This window comes from Symphalangus syndactylus, chromosome 24 (genome assembly GCF_028878055.3).
Source record: "Symphalangus syndactylus isolate Jambi chromosome 24, NHGRI_mSymSyn1-v2.1_pri, whole genome shotgun sequence".
NCBI lineage: Eukaryota > Metazoa > Chordata > Mammalia > Primates > Hylobatidae > Symphalangus > Symphalangus syndactylus.
The window spans coordinates 23,424,337-23,449,145 of NC_072446.2; the positions used below are offsets into that span (position 1 = coordinate 23,424,337).

The 24,809-nt window shown below is 43.7% G+C and overlaps 2 protein-coding genes across 15 annotated transcripts in view; one reads left to right on the top strand and one right to left on the bottom strand.

Moving 5' to 3' along the window:
- STAU1 (staufen double-stranded RNA binding protein 1) overlaps positions 1-13,480 on the top strand; it is a 79,831-nt gene extending 66,351 nt beyond the window's left edge. For 7 of the 12 annotated variants that reach the window (XM_055265532.2, XM_063633396.1, XM_063633393.1 and 4 more), the window contains 8 exons: positions 1,653-1,883; positions 3,026-3,169; positions 6,129-6,275; positions 7,847-7,922; positions 8,160-8,479; positions 8,992-9,114; positions 10,983-11,068; positions 11,938-13,480. In XM_055265532.2, coding sequence (XP_055121507.1) covers positions 1,653-1,883; positions 3,026-3,169; positions 6,129-6,275; positions 7,847-7,922; positions 8,160-8,479; positions 8,992-9,114; positions 10,983-11,068; positions 11,938-11,953 — 1,143 coding nt within the window. In that variant the 3' untranslated portion in view covers positions 11,954-13,480. The remainder of the gene's footprint in view (positions 1-1,652; positions 1,884-3,025; positions 3,170-6,128; positions 6,276-7,846; positions 7,923-8,159; positions 8,480-8,991; positions 9,115-10,982; positions 11,069-11,937) is intronic. The other 5 variants (XM_055265533.2, XM_063633400.1, XM_063633394.1 and 2 more) reach the window with 2 other exon arrangements.
- Positions 13,481-19,660: 6,180 nt separating this feature from the next.
- Positions 19,661-24,809, bottom strand: part of CSE1L (chromosome segregation 1 like) — a 50,906-nt gene continuing 45,757 nt past the window's right edge. For all 3 annotated transcript variants that reach the window (XM_055265518.2, XM_063633380.1, XM_055265519.2), the window contains 4 exons: positions 24,106-24,187; positions 21,962-22,108; positions 21,278-21,509; positions 19,661-19,900 (listed from right to left, as the gene is read on the bottom strand). In XM_055265518.2, coding sequence (XP_055121493.1) covers positions 19,811-19,900; positions 21,278-21,509; positions 21,962-22,108; positions 24,106-24,187 — 551 coding nt within the window. In that variant the 3' untranslated portion in view covers positions 19,661-19,810. The remainder of the gene's footprint in view (positions 19,901-21,277; positions 21,510-21,961; positions 22,109-24,105; positions 24,188-24,809) is intronic.

A 24,809-nucleotide genomic window follows, 5' to 3' on the forward strand; every position in this document is an offset into this window, starting at 1 on the left:
ATCTTTGTTGACTTAGTTTTATTTCTTTAATATGTAAAACAGTAAATGCTTCCAGAAGTCAAAACTATCATTCCCATCTCATCCCGTCTCCCTACCCTAATCCCTCACACCTGTTGTAGGTAACTAATTTCTTTTTTTTTTTTTACTTTTTTTTATTTATTTTTATTTTTTTATTATAATTTAGGTTTTAGGGTACATGTGCACAATGTGCAGGTTTGTTACATATGTATCCATGTGCCATGTTGATTTCCTGTACCCATTAACTTGTCATTTAGCATTAGGTATATCTCCTAATGCTGTCCCTCCCCCCTCCCCCCACCCCACAACAGTCCCCGGAGTGTGATGTTCCCCTTCCTGTGTCCATGAGTTCTCATTGTTCAATTCCCAGTAGGTAACTAATTTCATTGCTTGCTTTTTGAGATGGAGTCCCACTCTGTCACTCATGCTGGAGTGCAGTGGTGCAATCTCAGCTCACTGCAAGCTCCGCCTCCCAGGTTCACGCCATTCTCCTGCCTCAGCCTCCCGAGTAGCTGGGACTACAGGCGCCTGCCACCACGCCCGGCTAATTTTTTTTGTATTTTTAGTAGAGACAGGGTTTCACTGTGTTAGCCAGGATGGTCTTGATCTCCTGACCTCGTGATCCACCCACCTCGGCCTCCCAAAGTGCTGGGATTACAGGCGTGAGCCACCGCGCCCGGCCCATTGCTTGCTTTTTTTTCCTTTGAGACAGGGTCTTACTCTGTCGCTTAGGCTGGAGTGCAGTGTTGTGATCTTGAATCACTGCAATCTCCGCCTCTTAGATTCAAGGGATTTTTGTGTCTCAGCCTCCCAAGTAGCTGGGATTACAGGTGTGCACCACCACCCCTAGCTAATTTTTGCATTTTTAGTAGAGATGGAGTTTCACCATGTTGGCCAGGCTGGTCTTGAACTCCTGACCTCAAGTGATCCACCCGCTTCGGTCTCCCAAAGTGCTGGGATTACAGCTGTGAGCCACCACGTCCAGCCCATTGATTTCTTTATCCTTCCTCTGGTTTTTTTTTTTTTTTTTTTTTTTTTTTTCAAAAATGAGCTTATAAATGTGCGTCTGTTTATATATGTGTAGATATTTGTATAAAATCCTTTTTTTTTCTTAAACTAAAGCTACCATACCATATGCACTCTTTTGTAGTTTGATTTTTTTTTTTTTAACTTAATGTGTGCAGGGAATCCCTCTTTATCAGTGCTTAGAGATTTGTCTCGTTCTCTTTTGTGGCCACATAGCAGCCAGTATTTAGTAGGCCTAGTCCTGGCTGGAGGCTCAGAGCAGATACTAAACTTGAGCATTTGTGCTGCATTTATTTCTGGACTTTGCTGGGCTAGCTTCCTTTTTGCCAGTTGCAGTGGGCCACACTAAACTCAGGACAGCCTGTGAGCTGGGGGCATGGGAGTAAAAAGGTCTCCCTATTTCATGCCTGACTGTTTGGGACTCACCAGACTCAAGAGCATAAACCAATTTGAGAAGTAAGAAGAAAGGCGAGAAAGCATTTGAAATGATCCCCGCTTCCTTTCATTTAGTAGGCCTTGTCCTTGATTCCCCTTCCCTGTGTCTGTGTGAAGTGTGCCAGCCAGTGTGCCTTGCACCTTTTAATAAGTGTCTGTCCGCTTTCACTCAGTCTTTCCCTCTGAAACAGGTGGCCCGGGAGAGTGGCCCACCCCACATGAAGAACTTTGTGACCAAGGTTTCAGTTGGGGAGTTTGTGGGGGAAGGTGAAGGGAAAAGCAAGAAGATTTCAAAGAAAAATGCCGCCATAGCTGTTCTTGAGGAGCTGAAGAAGTTACCGCCCCTGCCTGCAGTTGAACGAGTAAAGCCTAGAATCAAAAAGAAAACAAAACCTGTAGTCAAGGTGAGAACTTTTCTGAACACAGAAGGTGTTTTCATTACCTGTAGATGGGTGGGGGGTTTAGAAGGCTGGTTGCTGTCCCCGAGGTGAACAGGGATGAGACCAACGTGCCACACCCCAGGCCTGCCAGACCCCTTAGAGGTGCTGCAAGAGCCACCTGTTAGGTAAGATAAGGACATTGTGTCAGTTCAGTAGAGGCACCTGCAGACGGGCACACACATCTGTGCAGGAGGGTGGTCATCACAGCCCTGGCGATCACAGTGGGATATTGGGCAGGAACGCCATGCCGGTCTGTGGGGTGCGTGGTGAAATAACAGTGCCTGTGTCTCAGTGACCATGTTGCTGTTCTGAAGGTGGAGGAGATTCGTATCAGGCAGGAGGCCCATAGTGGGAGGGTGGGAGTGAGACATTTTGCTGTGTGCCTTTTCTTTTGGATTTTTGAGCCACACTAATGGATCTATCAAAGCATTATATTGACCCCATTCCCAACCCCAGAAAGGGGACATAATTCCATGGGGGACTTCGTGATTTTCAGTAGATGTAGTTTCATGCTGTATCAAGATCCAAATTTTTCTTACATAAAAGCATACTATGTATACCTTTTGTTTCCCTTTTTTGCTTAATATAGCCTGGAAGTCACTTCTGATCAGCAGAGTGAGTGAGGGTTCCTTGGCACAAAAGGTGGCCACAAGGAAGTAACTGGGATTCTGAGGTTCTTCTTGCCATGTGGCATCAGCTTGAGCTTTTTTTAAAAAGTGGTTTCTGGATTTTGAGTTCTTTTCAAGAAAATTGGGAACCCATCATAGCTCAGACTTTTGGGGAGTTGTAGGAATAGTGTTTTATGTTTTTTCTGCCCATTTACTGTCATATGTTGAAATACATTAAAAAGCAGCCGTCGCAGTCATAGTGATGCTTCGTTATAGTGAAATGTTGATGTTGGTTTGCTAAGACCTTAAAATCACCTGGAACAATCGTATAAAATCAAAGCATCTTTTCATTTTTAAAATGTTAAATTTAAAAAAATCGAATTCTGAGCCATTAGGTCAACCCAAAATCTCTTACCTCCTCTCATATCCTGATCTCTGAGTTGACCCAGTTCATGCAGTGAATAACATTACAGAGTTTCTGCCTTGTTTGTTCCTCAGCCACAGACAAGCCCAGAATATGGCCAGGGGATCAATCCGATTAGCAGACTGGCCCAGATCCAGCAGGCAAAAAAGGAGAAGGAGCCAGAGTACACGCTTCTCACAGAGCGAGGCCTCCCGCGCCGCAGGGAGTTTGTGATGCAGGTGGGTCAGCGTGGATGATGGGCGCCCCTTCCTCTGACCACATCCAGCCTTGGGGGCTGATGGCGGTTCAAGGCCTGGACACCTTCCTGAGGAGGCTGGATCCTGTGGGCCGTGTTCTGCCAGCAACTGTGATCCTTATTTATTTATTTTTGAGATGGAGTCTCACTCTGTCGCCCAGGCTGGAGTGCAGTGGTGCTGTCTCAGCTCACTGCAACCTCCGACTCCCTGATTCAAGCGATTCTCCTGCCTCAGCCTCCCGAGTAGCTGGGATTACAGGCACGTGCCACCATGCCCAGCTAATTTTTTGTATTTTTAGCAGAGACGGAGCTTCGCCATGTTGGCCAGGGTGGTCTTGATCTCCTGACCTTGTGATCCTCCCACCTCAGCCTTCCAAAGTGCTGGGATTGCAGGCGTGAGCCACCGCGCCCAGCCAACTGTGATGCTTATTAAGACCTTGTGGCTTGCAATAATTTGACAGCTTAAACATACCACAGAAATCTGTAAAGGCTACATATCAAAGATTAAGTTGTTTATCTTAATGCTTAAAAAAATGGATGTAATGTGTGCACACCAGCACTACTGCTGGGTGCACTGGTGGGAATGTGGGTGTGTCGCACCGAAATTTGGAAGAAAGAGTCCTGGGGTGGTGGGTGCTGGGCGAAGTTTTTCTTCATTACATCTCCTTGAAGGTTTATGACATTGCTCTTTACCAAAGGTAAATTTTGTAAGTAGTATCAAGAGATCTGTTCCTCTTCCTCCTAATTCTTATGGAGTCTGGAATCTAGGGTTGCCTCTTCCTTAGATTGGGTGACACTTCAGATTAGTATGGAACATTTCTTTGTACTTAGCTGATTAAGTTCAAAGCTAAGTGGTCATTTCACATAGGCAGCTTAACTTAATTGTGATTTGAATTTAAGTGCTTTCTGATGTAAGACAGAATCCTTATCTCTTGTATAGCAATTTATAACTTAGAAAGTTGACCTCGTATGTTTTACCTATGCAGTCAGAAGGTAGGAAAAGAATGATCCTTTCGTTCCACAAAAGAAAATTGCAGTTTGCTGAGAGGATCAGTAATTTGCCCAAGATGAAATGGCTGGTAGATGGCCAGGTTGGAATTTAGTCCCAGGCCAGGGAATGGTTTCTTTGACTCTCTGAGTCTTGTGACCTGGACTTTTGGTTTTAGCAGCCAGGTGCCTGTTATTACAATCAACTTGGGAAGGGGGTTGGAAGTAGTGATGTGCTGGAACATGTTTAACAACCAGCTCTTCTTCGGGGAGGGTGGTTTGGTGGAATGAGCTGAATATGTATGTTATATATACATACCTGGGTGTTATATACATGTGTGTTATAAATTTTACTGACACAAAGGATGTGTGTTATAAATTATACTGACATATATATGTGTGTTATAAATTATACTGACATATATATGTGTTTTATAAATTTTACTGACAGGATGTATAGTACAATTTATAAATAATATACACTTTATTGTAAATTTCATACATAGTGTGACAGTCACCGATAGTGTTATAAAATCAGACAACACATAATGGTTTATTACTATCCAGTTCAGCAAAGGTGTTGCTCATGTCATTGACAAATCCATACTGTAGATTTGAGATTTTGGTTCTAGCATGAATACTGGTTGAGATACATTTTTTTGGGGGTAGAGGGGAATGGAGTCAACTTGCTCTGTTGTCCAGGCTGGAGGGCAGTGGTGTGATCTCGGCTCACTGCAACCTCTGCCTCCCAGGTTCAAGTGATTCTCCTGCCTCAGCCTCCCGAGTAGCTGGGATTCACGGGCACCCGCCATCACGCCTGGCTGATTTTTGTATTTTTAGTAGAGATGGGGTTTCACCATGTTGGCCAGGCTGGTCTCGAACTCCTGACCTCAGGTGATCCACCTATCTCAGCCTCCCAATGTGCTGGGATTACAGGCGTGAGCCACCACGCCCAGCTGGTTGATATTTTTTATATATGTTAATAGGTAAGATGAAAGTAAAACAGGCCAGGCTTGATGGCTTACGCCTGTAATCCCAGCATGGCGGATCACTTGAGGTCAGGGGTTCGAGACCAGCCTGATCAACATGGTGAAACCTCGTTTCTGCTAAAAATACAAAAGTTAGCCAGGCATGGTGGCACACGCCTGTAATCCCAGCTACTCGGGTGGCTGAGGCAGGAGAGTCGCTTGAACCTGGGAAGTAGAGGTTGCAGTGAGCTGAGATCATGCCACTGCACTCCATCCTGGGTGACGAAGTGAGACCCTGTCTCCCCCAAAAAAGAAAAGAGAAAAAGTGAAGCAATGAAGACATGTAACATCACTCATTTGTAAATGATATGAGTGGCTTCTCTGCTAAATTGTATAATTTTCAAAGACGGGAAGATATTTCAGTTTTTTGTGCTATTTACAATGTAATGGCTGCAGACTTCTCATGCTTTTAAGATTAACCTGCTTTATTAACATTTTCATCATTGTAGGCTTAGAGTTAGACAATAAACAATTTATGATCTTTGATACGTAGCATTTGTATATTTCTGTGGTATAAATAGTCCCACCATGGCTGATTTCAAGCTCTCAAAGTGATACTTCCAATGGCAATGCTGGGAAGAGATGTGCAGTAGTTCACCATCACAGACTGTTTCCATTGTACAAATGCAATAGCTGGACGGACGTTCAGAACACAGATGATTATAAAATGCAGTCAAAAATTACCTCTGTTAAAATAATTATCAGCTTATATAATTAAATGTTTAATACTGGCTATGTTTAACAGCCAGCTTCCCAAACTCCTGACTATTTAATAATTAGCTCTCACAGACGAGGAGGCCAGGTTCGGGGCACTGCTGTTATCTTGCTTCTGACCATAGTTGGGTTATTTTGCTGACACACCAATTCCTGCCTGGTTGTTATTCTGAAGGTTTAAGCACTGGTCTATGTTTTGACTTCTTTGTGCAGGTGAAGGTTGGAAACCACACTGCAGAAGGAACGGGCACCAACAAGAAGGTGGCCAAGCGCAATGCAGCCGAGAACATGCTGGAGATCCTTGGTTTCAAAGTCCCACAGGCGCAGCCCACCAAACCCGCACTCAAGTCAGAGGAGAAGGTGAGTGCTGTGGACTCTCTGATTGCAAGATGGTCTCTCGCCTCACCCTAGGGAACTGGGGCACCTCCAGGGGCAGGCTTTAAGGCAAGGCTTTATCCTCCTGACAGTTCAAGGAGTCCTGCTGAGCAGTGTCTCATCCATTTGGACCATAATGTGCTCAGAGGGGCCTCGCATGTCCACTGGCCCCAGGAGGCTCTGGGTTAGATCGTGACTGTGTCAGTATCTTTGTGGTCTGGGGACGCTTTGTGGAGGGCAGCTTGCTCCTCTCCATTTGTAGGATGAGAGGATGAAGGGTAATTAGGATTGAAATTACTAAGTGTGATTTGCACTCTAGAAATGAAGCCTGTGTTAAAGGTTTATAACTGTTAGGCTTTCGTTAATTGTGGAACAGGCTTTGATTTTTCTGGCAAAATAAGACAGTGTGACAGTAGAGACAGGCCAAATCCAAAGTTTAGGTTTGGAATTTCTTTTTTCCTATGTGAGTTAAACATCAGATGAAAATAATCCCCTACTGAAAAATTCGCCAGGTGTGGTGGCTCACACTTGTAATCCCAGCACTTTGGGAGGCTGAGGCCTTGAATCCAGGAGTTAAGACCAGTCTGAGCAACATGATGAAACCCTGTCTCTACAAAAAATTAAAAAATCAGCCAGGTATGGTGGCTTGTGCCTGTAGTCCGAGCTACAAGGCTGTGATGGGAGGATTGAGCCTTGGAAGGTCAAGGCTGCAGTGAGCTGTGATCACGCCACTGCCCTCAGCCTGGGTGACAGACCCTGTCTCAACAACAACAAAAAAGGAAAGTAAAAAGAAAAATTCGTGTCTGCCAGAAGTGGTAAGCAGGACCTCAGCAAAAGCCATGGCTGACCTTCTTCTTTCCCATCACTGAATGGTCCTGGTGAGACAAACTTGAAATCAGGCCTGATTCATTCATGTCTGCCAGTCATATTGACAGAAACAGCATCAGTCATGGCCAGTTAATAACTGACTGGGACCCCAGATACCACCAGTATAGATCTTAGACTTGGCTTTAGGGTTTTTCATTTCAGAATTTTGTAGGACATTCAGAGTGTCCTTTGTTACTTCTTAGAAAGGTGATGTGTTTGACAAAATTCTTAGGTAATAACATTTTCCCCATAATGGTGTTAATTTTGGAATGTCACCTTATTTTTTAATTGGATATCAGCTCCAGGAAATATTCTTGATTTATTTGTTTAGCTTCAGTCTGAAAGCTTCTTTCCCCACCTTGGTGGGCTCTACCGTCTAGCATCTCTGCTCTTTCTGATTAAATGCTTCCCGTCTTCCTGTGGGTGCAGAGTGCAGCTCAGCATTCACAGGTTAGTGCACTTTGTTAGATGCTCTTTGTGGGCAGGGGTGTGGGCAGGAGGGTGCATTAGGAGGCAGGCAGGCTCTGCCCAGGTGTCTGTCAGGGTGCCAGTGGTCAGGTGGGGCAGGGTTTTTCTGCCGATTGCCACAGTTATTGCTGACTGGACTTTGTGTAGATTTAGACAGCAGGAGCTAATTTTTCAGTGATCTGATTTATGCTCATGGCCTTTTTTTTTTCTTCTTTTTTAAGACACCCATAAAGAAACCAGGGGATGGAAGAAAAGTAACCTTTTTTGAACCTGGCTCTGGGGATGAAAATGGGACTAGTAAGTGTGGATCTTAATATCGTCTTCCTCTGAACGTGATTCTGGGATTTGCATGGGTCCTGAATAACAGCAGAAGGCCAGCCAGTGAGGTCCCGCATGCAAATTGTCTTTATCATTCCCTGATTCCCTGTGCTGCCATGTGTGCCAAGGGGAGGGCCAGCGTGGGGTTTGATAGTGTTACCACGTTTTTCCAGGCTGTGGATGTGAATTCGTGTTTACTGTGTGTGTCCCTCCCAGGTAATAAAGAGGACGAGTTCAGGATGCCTTATCTAAGTCATCAGCAGCTGCCTGCTGGAATTCTTCCCATGGTGCCCGAGGTCGCCCAGGCTGTAGGAGTTAGTCAAGGACATCACACCAAAGATTTTACCAGGGCAGCTCCAAATCCTGCCAAGGCCACGGTAACTGCCATGATAGCCCGAGAGTTGTTGTATGGGGGCACCTCGCCCACAGCCGAGACCATTTTAAAGAATAACATCTCTTCAGGCCACGTACCCCATGGACCTCTCACGAGACCCTCTGAGCAACTGGACTATCTTTCCAGAGTCCAGGGATTCCAGGTAACTGTCTGGCCTGAGCTGCGATGGCTGTGCCTCAGGACAGTCATCTTTTGGCTTCTCTGAGAAAATGAACTTTGTACTTTTTTCTTAAATTCTGTCCAGGGATGGGCTGGGGAGCAGTGGTGGAAGGGTAGGAAGTATAGAAGTATTGTAAGCATATGTGGCAAGAGAAATATCTTTATCCTTTAGTAATAAGATTTCAAAATGCAAGCCAACCCTAAAAGCTTCTAACCACTAGCAGTGGTTGTAAATTTGGATTTCAAAGAAATCCAAAGTGCTGACACTTTGTCTGGTAGGAAAGGATATGGCTTCTCCCAGTCTTGGGCTTCTGAGCAGACACCTAGGTTCCTGGAAGGTTCTGGGCTGACAGGGCAGGTGTTAGTATGGCCACAGTCGGGCTGAGTTGGAGAGAAGAGCTGGTGATCTTGCTTGTGGGGCCCGGAGCTGCAGCCCTCCAGCCCATTCATACTTGCTGTTCCCTACCCTAGCCTCAGCTCTCTTTTCCCCCTTAGGTTGAATACAAAGACTTCCCCAAAAACAACAAGAACGAATTTGTATCTCTTATCAATTGCTCCTCTCAGCCACCTCTGATCAGCCATGGTATCGGCAAGGATGTGGAGTCCTGCCATGATATGGTACGTCACACCTTGGGTGAGGGATTGGGGTGTTGTGTGTTTATGTGGAGCCTGCCTTGGTTCAGCTTGTTACTAGCCTGAGGAAGATGGGAGAAAGATTGTCCCATAGACCTTGAGAGCAATGAATCGTTTGATAGTGTTCATATTTTTGAAGACTTTTTGTCGTCTGATTGGATCGATTTCTCACTCTTGATCAGAACTCATCAGTTTTAGCCCGCCTTTCCCTTCCTTTTCCCTGCTGGCCTGGAGGGGCGACTAGGATCCTGCAGCTCACCCAGAGACTGCACTCACTTCATCTCTCACCAGAACAAGGAACTGCAGGTCCACGTTCTGGCAGCTGTAGAAACCACTTGCTTTGGTCTTCTGTTCAGATGAAATTATTGTTACAAGAAAACTGAGAAAAGGAATTGATCAGATCAACAAATCTAAGTAAACTGTGGTGTATTCGCTTGATGGGACATCATGCATGCATGAAATTAATGTCTCTGGGTGGGGTGTGGTGGCTCATGCTGTAATCCCAGCACTGCGGGAGGCTAAGGCGCGGGCGGATCACCTGAGCTCAGTTGTTCAAGACCAGCCTGGCCAACGTTGTGAAACCCCGTCTCTACTAAAAATACAAAAAAAATTAGCCAGGTGTGGTGGTGGGTGCCTGTAATCCCAGCTACTTGGGAGGCCAAGGCAGGAGAATTGCTTGAACCCAGGAGGTGGAGGTTGCACTGAGCCAAGATTGCACTACTGCACTCCAGCCTGGGCAGCTGGGTGAGACTCCATTTCAAAACAAAACAAAACAGTGTCTCCAAAGATAACGTAATAAGAAGAAAAATACATGATAGGCTGGGTGTGGAGGCTCACACCTGTAATCCCAGCACTTTGGGAGGCCAAGGTGGGAGGATCACTTGAGCCTAGAGTTTGAGACCAGCCTGGCAACTTAGTGAGACCCTGTCTCTATAGAAAGAAAAATACATGATAGATTTTTGTTAGAAAGCAGGATATAGGGGCCGGGCGTGGTGGCTCATGCCTGTAATCCCAGCACTTTGGGAGGCAGAGGCGGGCGGATCACGAGGTCAGGAGATGGAGACCATCCTGGCTAACACAGTGAAACCCCGTCTCTACTAAAAATACAAAAAATTAGCCAGGCGTGGTGGTGGGTGCCTGTAGTCCCAGCTACTTGGGAGGCTGAGGCAGGAGAATGGCGTGAACCCGGGAAGCAGAGCGTGCAGTGAGCCAAGATTGCGCCACTGCACTCCAGCCTGGGCAACAGAGTGAGACTCTATCTCAAAAAAAAAAAAAAGGGCAGGATATAACATTTATACAGTCTGGTTACCACAAGGTTAAAAATACTAGAAGGAAAAATATAACATTTTCAGAGGTTATGATTCAATGAGGTAACTGAGTATTTTTTTTTTTTTTTTTGAGACGGAGTCTCGCTCTGTCGCCCAGGCTGGAGTGCAGTGGCACGATCTTGGCTCACTGCACGCTCTGCTTCCCGGGTTCACGCCATTCTCCTGCCTCAGCCTCTCTGAGTAGCTGGGACTACAGGTGCCTGCCACCACGCCCGGCTAATTTTTTGTATTTTTAGTAGAGACGGGGTTTCACCGTGGTCTCGATCTCCTGACCTCGTGATCCACCCGCCTCGGCCTCCCAAAGTGCTGGGATTACAAGCGTGAGCCACCGCGCCCGGCCCGTAACTGAATATTTTTAAATTTGTATTTTAAATTAAAAATTCAGTTTTATTTAGTAGTACCAGAGTTGAAGAAGTTGCTACCTGTTTGCTGGGCAGCAGGAACTCTCTTGCCTGCCTGACCAGTGTATTATGCTGTGGTCCCAAGCGGTGGCTGTGGCTTTACCTTTCTTTCCATCCCCACTAGGCTGCGTTGAACATCTTAAAGTTGCTGTCTGAGTTGGACCAACAAAGTACAGAGATGCCAAGAACAGGAAACGGACCAATGTCTGTGTGAGTGCACTGATGAAGGGGAAGGTGCTGATGATGGGGAGGCTGCCCCTCGTTTGTGTTGAGTTCACACTATCTGCTGACTCAGCGGGGAAATATTTGCCTGAGTTACTTTCTGGCCCTTTTGCCTGAAAGTTTTCCAAATTCTCTGGGCAGAGAGCTCTACTTTTAAAAGACATTTTGAGGCTGGGCACAGTGGCTCACACCTGTAATCCCAGCACTTTGGGAGGCCGAGGCGGGTGGATCATGAGGTGTCAGGAGTTCAAGACCAGCCTGGCCAAGATGGTGAAACCCTGTCTCTACTAAAAATACAAAAATTAGCCAGGTGTGGTGGCAGGCACCTGTAATCCCAGCTACTTGGGAGGCCGAGGCAGAGAACTGCTTAAAACCTGAGAGGCGGAGGTTGCAGTGAGCCAACATAGCGCCACTGCACTCCAGCCTGGGCGACAGAGCGAGACTCTGTCCCAACAAAAAAACCTTTTTGAGTTGGTCATACCTTCACATGGTCAGAACTCTGCATTATTTTACAAGGTACAATCTTCCCCTCGGACAGCCCCCATCCCATCCCTCCTATTCTCCCCACCGCCTCCCCCATAGATCACATTTTTACTACTTTCTCCTGTATCTTTCTTTATACAAATATAGACATATATTTCTTCCCTCATTTTCTTCCTTTCCCCCCGCAGAGATAAGTACACACACCCTCCTTGCTTATTTTACTTACTGGCACATCCTGGGAAAACTTTTGTTATCATAAACTGGGGTTTTAGTATTGTACTTCCTGATGTTTGCCAATTTCTTTTCATTTTTAACAGTACTTTAATTCTCTTACATTTCAAAACTAGTGTCATTTTCATTTTTCTTCCTTAAAGGTGTGGGAGGTGCTGAACCTTTTCTGGCCATGAACCATTATAAAATCCCAACATATATACTGAAAATACTGAAACTGCTTTGAAAATTTGGAATTTCTGATACCTCCAGTGGGCCGAGAGACACGGTGGGTAAAGGATGTGGGCAGCAGCAGGGAAGACAACAAACACGAGGAGGCGGCTGTGGCCGGGCTGGACTGTGCTGGGGTTTGTTGTGTTGGCCATTCGGTGACCTGGCGGTCCCTACACAATAGCAGCTGCCTGTGGGGAAGAAGGGCTGCCCAGCCAGCTGGTTCTCCCGGGACACCAGCAGATCCACACCCTGGGCACCTCCGCGTTTGGTCTTTTTTATCCCGTGTGAAAGAAGAAACGGCACGACCCCTTCTCAAGCTGGCTCACTCAGACACATTGGGACAAACCCTGGACAGCCATGCCAGAGAGAGGCCTTTGACCGGCCCCAGAGCTAAAAAGCACCAGAGAAAATCAGATGCTTCCTACTCAGCGTGACCCAACTTTTCTAGCGTGCTATGGCCCCACCACCTCCTGCAGTACCCACACCATCACCACTTTCTCTTCCAATAGTGATATGTATTCTTAGTTTCATTATTTTCTTTTGATTGATATGACACTATATAAAATTTTCATGAGAATTTCTCAATTGTATCTAGTTATATAGCACAGTTTGGAAACTTGTCTGAGACTGACTTTATCAATAATCTAACCGACAAAGATCATATCCATGTGTATGTGGTTAGACATTTTTATTTCATTGACTAACCCAGGACAGTTTCAGTGATGCAAATTGTGTGCCCTCTGGTTCAGCTGAAACAGTCCTGGACTTTCAAAAACCTTGAGTAAGTCTCCCACAGTTGTATAAATTGGACAATTTAGGAATTTTAACTAGATGATCATTTGGTTCCATTTTTATTTCATTTTTATTTTTGTTAATGCAAACAGGACAAATGAACTTTGATCTCTGTTTTAAAGATTATTAAAAAACATTGTGTATCTATACATATGGCTCTTGAGGACTTAGCTTTCACTACACTACAGGATATGATCTCCATGTAGTCCATATAAACCTGCAGACTGATTTTCCAGAGTGCTCGATACTGTTAATTACATCTCCATTAGGGCTGAAAAGAATGACCTACGTTTCTCTATACAGCTGTGTTGCTTTTGATGTTGTGTTACTGTACACAGAAGTGTGTGCACGGAGGCTCTGCGTGTGGTCCGTATGGAAAGCCTGGTAGCCCTGCGAGTTAAGTACTGCTTCCATTCATTGTTTACGCTGGAATTTTTCTCCCCATGGAATGTAAGTAAAACTTAGTGTTTGTCATCAATAAATGGTAATACTAAATTTTTTTTGTTAATTTATTCTCAGATGCCACTACTGCTAGGTTGGTCCCCTCCCAACTTGCCCCTATCCTTTTTTTTATTTTTAAGAAAAAACTTTGTAATGCTTGTGATTCCATCTGGGCAAAAATCTGAAGATCTGAAATAACTTTATATCAAAACCATTGATCAATAAACAGCTACTAATGAAGTGTTTGGTCCTGTTGAGCAGTAACTAAAATAAGGGAAGATGTGAGTAAGGGGATGGAAGCTCGTCGCGGGGGAACCAGGGCCAGCCCCTCTGGGAAGCACTGCTGCCTCTGAGAGGCATGTTGGGTACCTGGATGTAGGGACTTGTGCCCCGTCCAGACCTGACATTGCTACCCAAAGAAATGACCCCAAGGAGCTGAGAGGAGACAGCCGGACACTTCCCAGGGCATCCTCATTTCTCACCATAACTGAGCACTGAGGAGGACATGCGTTCCAGCCTGGTTGAGGGTTGGGCTAGTTGGTTTTTTTTTTAATTTTAGAAGAAGTGGAAGATTATAAAGGTTTGACTATAAAGCCAGCCTATGATTGTACTGCCGGAATAACTTCTGTGATCAGAAGGTTATGGAAAACGCTAAGGGTGGAAGGAAATGCAACATTCTGAGGAGAAAAGCAGTGAAAGAAAAAGTGTCTTTACGTCTTTAAAAACAACAAAAAAAAGAATTCATGGACCTGTGACTCACATCACAACCCTCCCCCAGACTGAAGGTTCTTAGAGAAGCTGAGCCTGCGGCCCTGACTTGATGTGCTTTCGCAAGGAGTGTACTTGGTGGCGGCGACACTGGAAGCCGACCAGTGTGATCTTTTGTGTCTAGTTATAGAAACTCATTCTGGGCTGGGTGCGGTGGCTCACGCCTGTAATCCCAGCACTTTGGGGGGCTGAGGCGGGCGGATCATGAGGTCAGGAGATTGAGACCATCCTGGCTAACACGGTGAAACCCCACCTCTACTAAAAATACAAAAAAAAGGCCGGGCGTGGTGGCTCACGCTTGTAATCCCAGCACTTTGGGAGGCCGAGGTGGGCGGATCATGAGGTCAGGAGATCGAGACCACGGTGAAACCCCGTCTCTACTAAAAATACAAAAAAAAATTAGCCGGGCGTGATGGCGGGCGCCTGTAGTCCCAGCTACTCGGAGAGGCTGAGGCAGGAGAATGGCGTGAACCCGGGAGGCTTGCAGTGAGCCGAGATTGCGCCACTGCACTCCAGCCTAGGCGACAGAGCAAGACTCCGTCTCAAAAAAAAAAACAAACAAAAAAAAAACAAAAATAATTAGCCGGGCATGGTGGCAGGCGCCTGTAGTCACAGCTACTCGGGAGGCTGAGGCAGGAGAATGGCGTGAATCTGGGAGGCGAAGCTTGCAGTGAGCCGAGATTGCGCCACTGCACTCCAGCCTGGGCGACAGAGCGAGACTCCGTCTCAAAAAAAAAAAAAAAAAAAAAACCAAAAACAACTCATTCTGGATACTCCATTGAAGAAGGGGTGGCCTGGGGTAACTTTGGTAATACACTCAAGTAAGCATTAAGTGTTAAAAATATTACAGTAAAAAATTATAGTTCAAAAACAGAGTAGTAGGTTTTTCTTATTTTTTGAGATGGAGTCTGGCTCTGTCGCCCAGGCTGGAGTGCAGTGGTGCAATCTCGAATCACTGCAACCTCCTCCTCCCGGGTTCAGGCAATTCTCCTGTCTCAGCCTCCCTCCTGAGTAGCTGGGATCACAGGCACGTGCCACTGCACTTGGCCAATTTTTATATTTTTAGTAGAGATGGGATTTCACCATGTTGGCCAGGCTGGTCTCGAACTGACCTCAAGTGATCTGGCCACCTCGGCCTCCCAAAGTGCTGGGATTACAGGTGTGAGCCACTGCGCCTGGCTTAAGTTTTTCATGAGTAGCTTTGCATAGTAAGACGTTACAATATAGCTTTTTTTTTCCTTTTTGAGACAGTATCTTGCCCTGTTACCCAGGCTGGGTTGCAGTGGCCTCAAGCGATCCTCCTGCCTTGACTTCCCAGAGTGTTGGGATTACAGGTGTGAGCCACTGTGCCCAGCAGTGTATAGCCTTTCTTTACTACTTTTTTTTTTTTTTTTTTTTTTTTTTTTTTTTTAAAAGACAGGGTCCTGCTCTGTCGCCCACACTGGAGTGTAGTGGCGTGATCACAGCTCACTGCAGCCTTGACTGGGCTCAGGTGATTCTCCCACCTCAGTTTCCTGAGTAGCTGGGACCATAGGCACATGACACCATTCCTGGCTAATGAATTTTTTTTTTTTTTTTGAGATAGGGTCTCACTACATTGCCCAGGCCAGTCCAACTGGGTTCAAGCGATCCTGTCATCTCAGCCTCCCAAAGTGCTGGGATTGCAGGTGTGAGTCACTGCACCTAGTCCTTTTAACATTTAAAATTTTATTTTAAAATAATTTCGTGGAGAAAAGGTACATTTTACTGAAATTATGTGTACGTTGTCTCCCCCGGTCTCCCTCTCTTCAAAATTTAGATGATATTCCCCCAAGTCAGGGAGTGAACACTGCATCCAGTCCATGGACCCCATGCAGATCTCGCCAGGGTAGGAGACTAAAAATACAAAAATTAGCCAAGCATGGTGGAAGGTGCCTGTAATCCCAGCTACTCAGGAGGCTGAGGCAGGAGAATTGCTTGAAACCAGGAGGCAGAGGTTGCAGTGAGCTGAGATCGCACCACTGTACTCCAGCCTGGGCAGCAGAGCAAGACTCCCTCTCAACAACAACAACAAAAAAGTTAAATTTAAAAAAAATGAATTTTACCACATATATGTAATAGTTTGATTAAATGCCAATCTGATTATGCCTCAGAAGTAAGGAAAAGTACCATTTTTGCTTATCAAAATGGCAACCAAAGAAATAATGCCCAGTGTAGGTAAAGGTGTGTTAAAGAAATTGATACGAACTTTGCACAGAAAAATTGGCTCAGTAATTCCACCTTCAGGAACTAAAAATTGATGCATAAAGATATTCATCTCAAGAGTTGTCTACAAAATCAGAAAACCTCCAAGACATCCAACAATGGCTACAACTACATAATCTGGTAATGATATATCCTAATGATAAATCACATATATCCACTGAATGTTTACCAAGTAAATATTGTTAAAAAAATTACAAAACTACATACAGAATGATCTCAAATGAACCAAAATGCTTAATGTAGGTAGGAATATGAATTAGTTTTCATTTTAAAATATTTTTTCTGTATTTTCCAAGTTTCCCACAAAGAAAATACATTTAAAATAAAAACTCGGTGGCCAGATGCTGTGGCTCACACCTGTACTCCCAGCACTTTGGGAGGCCAAGGCAGGTGGATCACTTGAGGTCAGGAGTTTGAGACCAGCTTGACAAACATGGTGAAACCCTGTCTCTACTAAAAATACAAAAGTTAGCTGGGCGTGGTGGCGCATGCCTGTAATTCCAGCTACTCGGGAGGCTGAGGCTGGGGAATCACTTGAAACCAGGAGGCGGAGGTTGCAGTGAGCCGAGATCACGCCTCTGCACTCCAGCCTGGGTTGAGCAGGGCTCTGTCTCAAAAAAATAAATACATAAAAATAATTTAAAAACTCAATTATTTAAAAATCAGCTTGTTAAAAGACATGACTGAATACCATGGAGAATGAATGGACCTAGCAGGAAGCTCTGATGAGAAACTTGGCAATACTTCCCTTCTGTAAAAACACCCTGGGGTGCGGGTGAGGCCGCCCATGCCAGGACTCTTCTCCATAAAGCCTTCCCGCCTCCCAGGGATGCAGCACATTGGTAAGTGTGCTCAGTAACAAACCCTCCCACCCAAGCCCTCTGCTCCCCCAGCAGCTTTTCCTGATGCGTGCTTACTCTGCACAGGTTCTCTGCTTGAGTACGCTACATGCATCATCTCATTTTATTCTTACAACCACCTTGAAGGTAAATAATATGCTCATTTTTCAGAAGAGAAAAAAAAGGCATAGAGGTCAACTCATTTGCTCAAGGTCACAGTCAGTAGCAGTGCTGTAACTCAAACCCTGATCTTCATACCCACAGTGTGCATCACCACTGAGCTACAGTCACTAGGGCTTGTGAAGAAAAAAGAAAAAAACCACTCCAGCAGTTTCTGTCCACCATGTCCTAAAATCTTTAAAGCCAGATATAAAAACTGTCTTGGATGATTGAATAAGCAACTTCAATAGAAGGCATTTAAAAAAATTATCTGATAATTAATGAACGGTGCTCAAGTAAGTAAATGTACTAGTCTTGCTGTTCAGTAACTATTTTAAAAGGCACACCATCTACCACTCAGCCTTTTGAACTGAAGAAGGAAAACGTTTCGAACTCGATCTGAGTTTAAGATGTTGAATCAAGCAGCTTCCAGAAAGGTACCTGCTGGGCACTAACTGTTCACAAGCAGCTTCAGCAAGAGCAAAGCCAAACAAATACTTACGGAGCTCATGTGAGTGAAAAAGATACAGAAGCCATCACCAGCAATTCCCTGTTGTCCAGCCCAGACTTTCCACATAAATTGTTTGTGGCTTAAAAATGGATTCAGTAATATTTCAGTATCTTTCCACCAACGACCACTTAAGCCAAATAATGTAAAATGTAGTATTCCCATTACTGTGTCAAAACCAACAACAACAACAAAAACAAGAAAAAGCCCTTAAATGACTAGATGGTACAAACAGACTTAAGATAGCTTGAAATTTCTCACGCAACGTTACAGAAACAGGTGGCTGGGCACAGTGGCTCAAGCCTCTAATCCCAGCATTTTGGGAGGCCGAGGCAGGCGGATCACGAGGTCAGGAGTTTGAAACCAGCCTGGCCAACATGGTGAAACCCTGTCTCTACTAAAAATACAAAAGTTAGCCAGGCATGGTGATGTGTGCCTGTAATCCCAGCTACTCAGGAGGCTGAGGCAGGAGAATCGCTTGAACCTGGGAAGCGGAGGTTGCAGTCAGCTGAGATTGTGCCACTGCACTCCAGCCTGGGCAGGAGTGAGACTCCATCTCAAAAAAAAAAAAAAAAAATCAAAAATCAAAAAAATAAGAAAAACCATTCAAGTGCCTAAGATTAAAAAAGTTATTGCCACGTGCGGTGGCTCATGCCTGTAATCCCAGCACTTTGGGAGGCCAAGGTGGGCAGATCATGAAGTCAGGAGTTCAAGACCAGCCTGACAAATATGGTGAAACCCCATCTCTACTAAAAATACAAAAATTAGCTGGGTGTGGTGGCGGACGCCTGTAATCCCAGCTACTCGAGAGGCTGAGGCAGGAGAATTGCTCAAACCCAGGAGGTGGAGGTTGCAGTGAGCTGAGATTGTGCCACTGCACTCCAGCCTGGTCAGCAGAACAAGACTCCGTCTTGGGGGTAAAAAAAAAAAAAAAAGATAACTCCTGTGACAAATCACTTGAGCTGGGAAGACAAAAGTTCCAGTTTAACTACACTGAATGGACAATGAACAATTCCAGCATAAATTGTGCCTCACAAAATTTAGATATTCTGATTCTTCATTCCTCAGAAACGAATGCTATACAATTCCATAGGCCAGGCCAAGGGAGGGAGCCAGTGCAACCAACCTCACCAGGCATCCTTTGCCGGATCCACCACTGGACTTCACGGTTCTAAGGTGTCAGGGTTTGAAAAGTTCCAAGTAACCTCCACTCTCCAGGGAAGAGCAGAGATGAAAGAGATCAAAACATCCAGTCTCAAGTACTCTCGACCTACACCCCATTAAGCGAGGCAGAGCATTTCTCCCAGAGGAGCCACCTACCCAAAACTCACACTGCCACCTAGGAACTGCTATAGAAAATGGTAGTAATTAAGCCCCAAATCTACATTAATGTCCCCTTCCCCCATATAAAAAAAAAGACTAAATAATCTGAGTTTACATGATTTAGAAATTAGGATTTTATAGAGTCCAGGAAAGGAAAAGGAAGAAATTTAAAGAAATTCTTCATTTTTATAAACGCATGAGAGAGCACCGAAAACCTGTCCTTACGATGTCTTAGGTACATATTTTAGGATTTTTATTGCTGATTACAGATGTGAAACTATGAAATGTGCACTGCTTGGCAAGTAACACAAGTAATTCTTATTCACATTTCCAATAAAAGCGTAAGCAGACAAAAAATACAAAGGACGAGAAATACAAATAGCAACAGCTTCAAAACAAAAGGATTTAGTAACAAAGTCTCCACAGTGTCCGTCAAAATTTAAGATTATCCAAACCGTGCAAATGCTCAACGCAAACCAACGCCACACACTGAACTATTAACACTTGCCCCTTGAAGTTGCAAACTAGAAGCCACCCACATAAATGTATGATCACACAAACCAACTAATTTGCTCAAAGTTCAGGTTAAAGCAACATTTAATATCCTTTACAAGATGGAATTTGTGACAAGTTCAAAAGGAAAACTTGCTTTGTTTTAATGCAGCTGTGCTCAGAAGTCAGTGATTTCCTAGGAAACCATCTGGGTTTAGCCAATTAGAAAAATGCAGTTTAAATCAGTGTCACACTGGCTGCCTGAAGGTACCCTTGGAGATACTGGAGCGCTTCTGCATTCAGGCTGGTGCTCACCATTGATGGAACCTACGAGAGATGGGAAACACACACTGGCTGTTGGAAATCTTGGTGCACCAATACAAACCCCATCTTCTACGGGAGAGCTGCCACAGCTCTGGGAAGAGCAGCCAGTCATTAATCACCATCCAAAGATTCTCCAGAAACTCAACTGCTTTTATACCTTCAAAAATAGGTCTAACGAATAGATCCATAAGGAATTACTATTATTAGGTGTGATGGTGGTATTGTGGTTAAAAGTCCTTACTGGTTAATGATGTAGAATAAGGTACTTAACGGGTGAAACGTATGATGTCTAAGATTTGCTCAATACAGAGAATAAAAGGAGAAACAAATGAAACAAAACTGGCAAGATATTGGTAATTATTGAAGCTGGGCACATGCAGGCTTCATTATGCTCTTTCTATATATGTTTGAAAGTCTCCGTAATAATACAATGAAAAAATATATATACATATATATACACACACCACACACATACACATTTTTTAAGAAACAGGACCTCGCTCTGTTGCCCAGGCTGGACTGCAGTGGCACCATAATAGCTCACTGCAGCCCTGGCCTCCCAAAGCACTAGGACTACAGGCATAAACCACTGTGTCTGGCTTGAAAAATATATATTTTATCAGGTAACATGTAAGAACTCTATAATAAGTGCTGACAAAATGCAACTATACAGTCATTATTAGGTTTATGCCATGATCTATTAATTTCTGAGTATGCTGCAATTAAAAAAAAAAAACTGTGGCCAGGCTCACACTTGTAATCCCAGCACTTTGGGAGGCTGGGGGAGGAGGATGGCTTGAGCCCAGGAGTTGGAGACCAACCTGGACAACACAGGGAGACCCTGTCTCCACAAAAAAATAAAAAATTAGCTGGGTATAGTGGGTCCTAGCTACTTGGAAGGCTGAGGCAGGAGGATCACTTGAACCTGGGAGGTTGAGGCTGCAGTGAGCCATAATCGTACCACTGCATTCCAGCCTGGATAAGAGTGAGACCCTGTCTAAAAAAATAAATAAATAAATATAAAAATAAAAAAATGCTACCACATTTTAATAGTAGATGGATTACTTCGATCTGGGAAATAAACTCTATAATAAGTGCTGACAAAATGCAACTACACAGCCATTATTACATTTCTATTGAAGGGATTTTTCCTCCTTTGTTCTCACTCCTAAATCCATTCACTTAAAATATATTTGTAGTACATAATACAAGAAAAAAAGGGCTCAGTGTTTTTAATTAAAGAAAATAAGCTTGCTGTAACTCAATGAGATTTAGTTTTATTACGCCCACCAATGAAAACAGACACCAGAACAACTACTATCCTTTTGCCCTCCCATTAAAGTCTCCATTTATCACAGAGTTCTTTGACAACACACTTACCCTTCCTGGACAGGCGGTAGACAACTTGTGAAGTGACTGTGCCAGGTGAATTTTGGGGTTGTTCACCATTTGACCTACAGGATCATGCTCTTTTTTCCCAGCAAATGCCAACTGTGAGAAGGCAGTCTGATATCCTGGTGTATCTTCTATGTCAATAAAATGTTCCTCATCCGGAATGGTATCATCTTCGGGTAACTCAAAAAGGCCAATCAAAGACTGTAATAATGGAGTCCTGGATTGGAAGAAAGCAAGAGATAAAAAGGTCAAAAAAATACTCGGAAGACTTAAAAGCAACAATTGCTCAGAGACACAAAATTACAAACTCATAGTCTCAAGAATAAAAGGGGATCTTTGAAATTAAGATGGTTCTTTTCTTGGCTTATTCAGTTCTTCCCCTTAAAGATATGTCAGTTTAGTTGGGCTTCTGTCATAAAATTGTCTTAGAGATCACCTAGATCAGACTCTTAAAGGGGTCCATGAATCCCCCTGAAAAAGAACCAGGAAACAAGATCATTCTAGGCCCAGAAGGATCCAGAAATCATGTCTTGGATCTGATGGTTGCTTGTGGAGAAGCTGAGATCAGACCAAAATTCTCTTGACCCCCAAGAGAATAAGCTTTGTTAATTTTGCAGTCATATGGGAAAGAAGCTATAACTTACAAAAACATTAAAATGAAGTACTTACCACAGCTTGGTATACTCAGTGTCCATCATTGGGGGACATTCTGTTAGTAATTTGGTTATGCCAACCGCACAGATCTTTTTCTCTACATTTCCAGATACTTTCTGAATTTCAGGAATAATAATTTTTTCCAAAACCATTCCAAACATTCTATTAAAGCAAAATAAATCAACTCAGTATTAGATTATCACTATAATGAAATAGTAAAATGCTTAGATGTTATTTAGTTACTTCTTATAATAAATTACTAAATAACAAGACTGCTGTTTTTGATCAGCTGAAGAGACTGAAAGTCAAAACATAAAAAAATCCCATCACACCCTCTACCCTGTAGCCAAATGCCATAATCTCTTTTTTTTTTTTTTTTGAGACGGAGTTTCGCTCTTGTTGCCCAGGCTGGAGTGGAACAGTGCGATCTCAGCTCACTACAACCTCTACCTCGTGGGTTCAAGGAATTTGCCTGCCTCAGCCCCGAGTAGGTGGGATTACAGGTGCCCACCACCATGCCCGGCAAATTTTTTGTATTTTTAGTAGAGATGGGGTTTCATTATGTTGGCCAGGCTGATCTCGAACTCCTGACCTCAGGTGATCCACCTGCCTCAGCCTCCCAAAGTGCTGGGATTACAGGCGTGAACCACCATTCCTGGCCCTCTCTGCTTTTTTTCTTTAAAAATTACACCTAGCCAGTCTCCAAGAAAAAAAAAAAAAAAGGAGCAAGGAGGAAAAAAAAGAATCACCCATCATCCCACCACCCAGAAACAACTAGTTTTAACATTTTTGGGTTATAAACTTCCCAACTATCTTTGCTTACATACCTGCAGGTACATAAATGCTAATGGCTGTTTAAAATAATTCGGCCAATCATTCTATGTTGTTGCAAACATGCTAGAAGTGAAGTTTTCCGTAATTCTAAACGATGCAAAATCCTGTTTATGCGTTAATAGAATCAATTCTTTGAAGTGGAAATATGGCTCAAAGAATATGGCAATTCTAATGCTCTGGATAAAAAGTGCATATGTTTTGCTCTCTAGAAAGATCATGCTAATTCAGGCTCCCACTAGCAGTGCATGAGATTTCCTCAAAATCCCCTACTGCCGGAAGCCATGTTTACTGGTCTGCTTTCCAGAGTAATTCATTTTTTAGTCAATGTAGAATTTTTGAGACATAACTAAAGTACAGGGATCTAACTGTCCCCAAAGAAATGTTCCCTAAGAGTTGTTCTTTATCTTATCGTTGTAATTGTTTTATTCCCTACTAATGGGAAATGCCACCTAAATACATTCTTTGCATATATACCAGATAAGTCAAAAACAAAGTTAATTTATTGGTCCTAAGTATTTCTCATTTGAAAAATTCTGCTGTGTTTGCATTAGCAGCACATATACTAAAATTGGAATGATAGGAGAAGATTAGCATGATTTTTTTAAAAAGGGGGAAGGAAAATTCTGCTGTTAGGTTTTTTAAAATTATACTTTAAGTTCTAGGGTACATGTGCACAACGTGCAGGTTTGTTACATATGTATACGTGTGCCAAGTTGGTTTGCTGCACCCATTAACTCGTCATTTACATTAGGTATTTCTCCTAATGCTATCCCTCCCTCTGCCCTCCCTCCCCCTGCCCCCCACCCCACGACAGGCCCCGGAGTGTGATGCTCCCCGCCCTGTGTCCAAGTGTTCTCATTGTTCAATTCCCACCTATGAGTGAGAACATGTGGTGTTTTCTGCTTTTAGTTTTAATAAGGCAGGCTCCTGGAGACAACGCTGACCATTTAACATAATATAGAACACTGGCTGTGGAGAATGCCAGTGTGTAGAGTACAGGGTCCTCTAATCTAGAGGATTAGAAAAATGATTCCAGGGTGTTTTTTCTTTTTTTGAGATGGAGTCTCACTATATTGCCCAGGCTGGTCTCAAACTCCTGAGCTTTCTCCCTCCTCAGCCTCCTGGAGTGTTGGGATTACGGGCATGAGCCACCACGCTGGGCCAGGATTACTTTTTCTTTACACCCAATACCTAAGAATATTTTGAAAACCATAGACACTATCTGCATACCAAGAACCACAACATCATCTATAAGACAGAGATACTGATTTGTACTAAAAAAAAGTCATAACATTTTCTTCCTTTAAAAAATAATAAAAACTTACTTTGGTTGTATGCCATCAAATATTTCTTGTAGTGCTAGTGCCCCATATTTTATGCAATACAAATTAATAAAGACTAAAAAACCTGTTGAAAGAAGATGCAGAATATCAGCATAGAGAACTCACGCACTGAACTGGTAACTGATAAGTCTGCAAAATAAACCTATGCATAATCATTAACATCCAAAGGCTGTGGTATCAATACTTGCCTTCTAGTAAATAGAAAACTTGTTTTTCTATCATAGACCTTTACATGCTGTCTGTCTTTGATTTATATTTCCTTATAATATTCTCTCTATTGAAAAAATGTTTTGGTATCCAACCATAAACCAACCTCTGGAACACAGTATGACTGACACTAACTTAATGTTTGGAGAACACAAACATCTTAAAATATTTTCTTTTTTCTTGTGAGAAGGTTTCACTCTATCACATAGGCTGGGTGCAGTAGCGTGATCACAGCTCACGCAGCCTTAACTTCCCAGGCTCAAGTGATCCTGCCACCTCAGCCTCCTGAGTAGCTGGGACTACAGGCACACACCACCATGGTTGGCTGTTTTGTAGAGACAGGGTCTTACCATGTTGCCCAGGCTGGTCTTTAACTCCTGGGCTCAATGAATACTCCCACTTTCACCTCCCAAAGTGCTGGGATTACAGATGAGAGCCACCGCACCAGGCCCTTAAAATATTTTTTTTTTTTTTTTTTT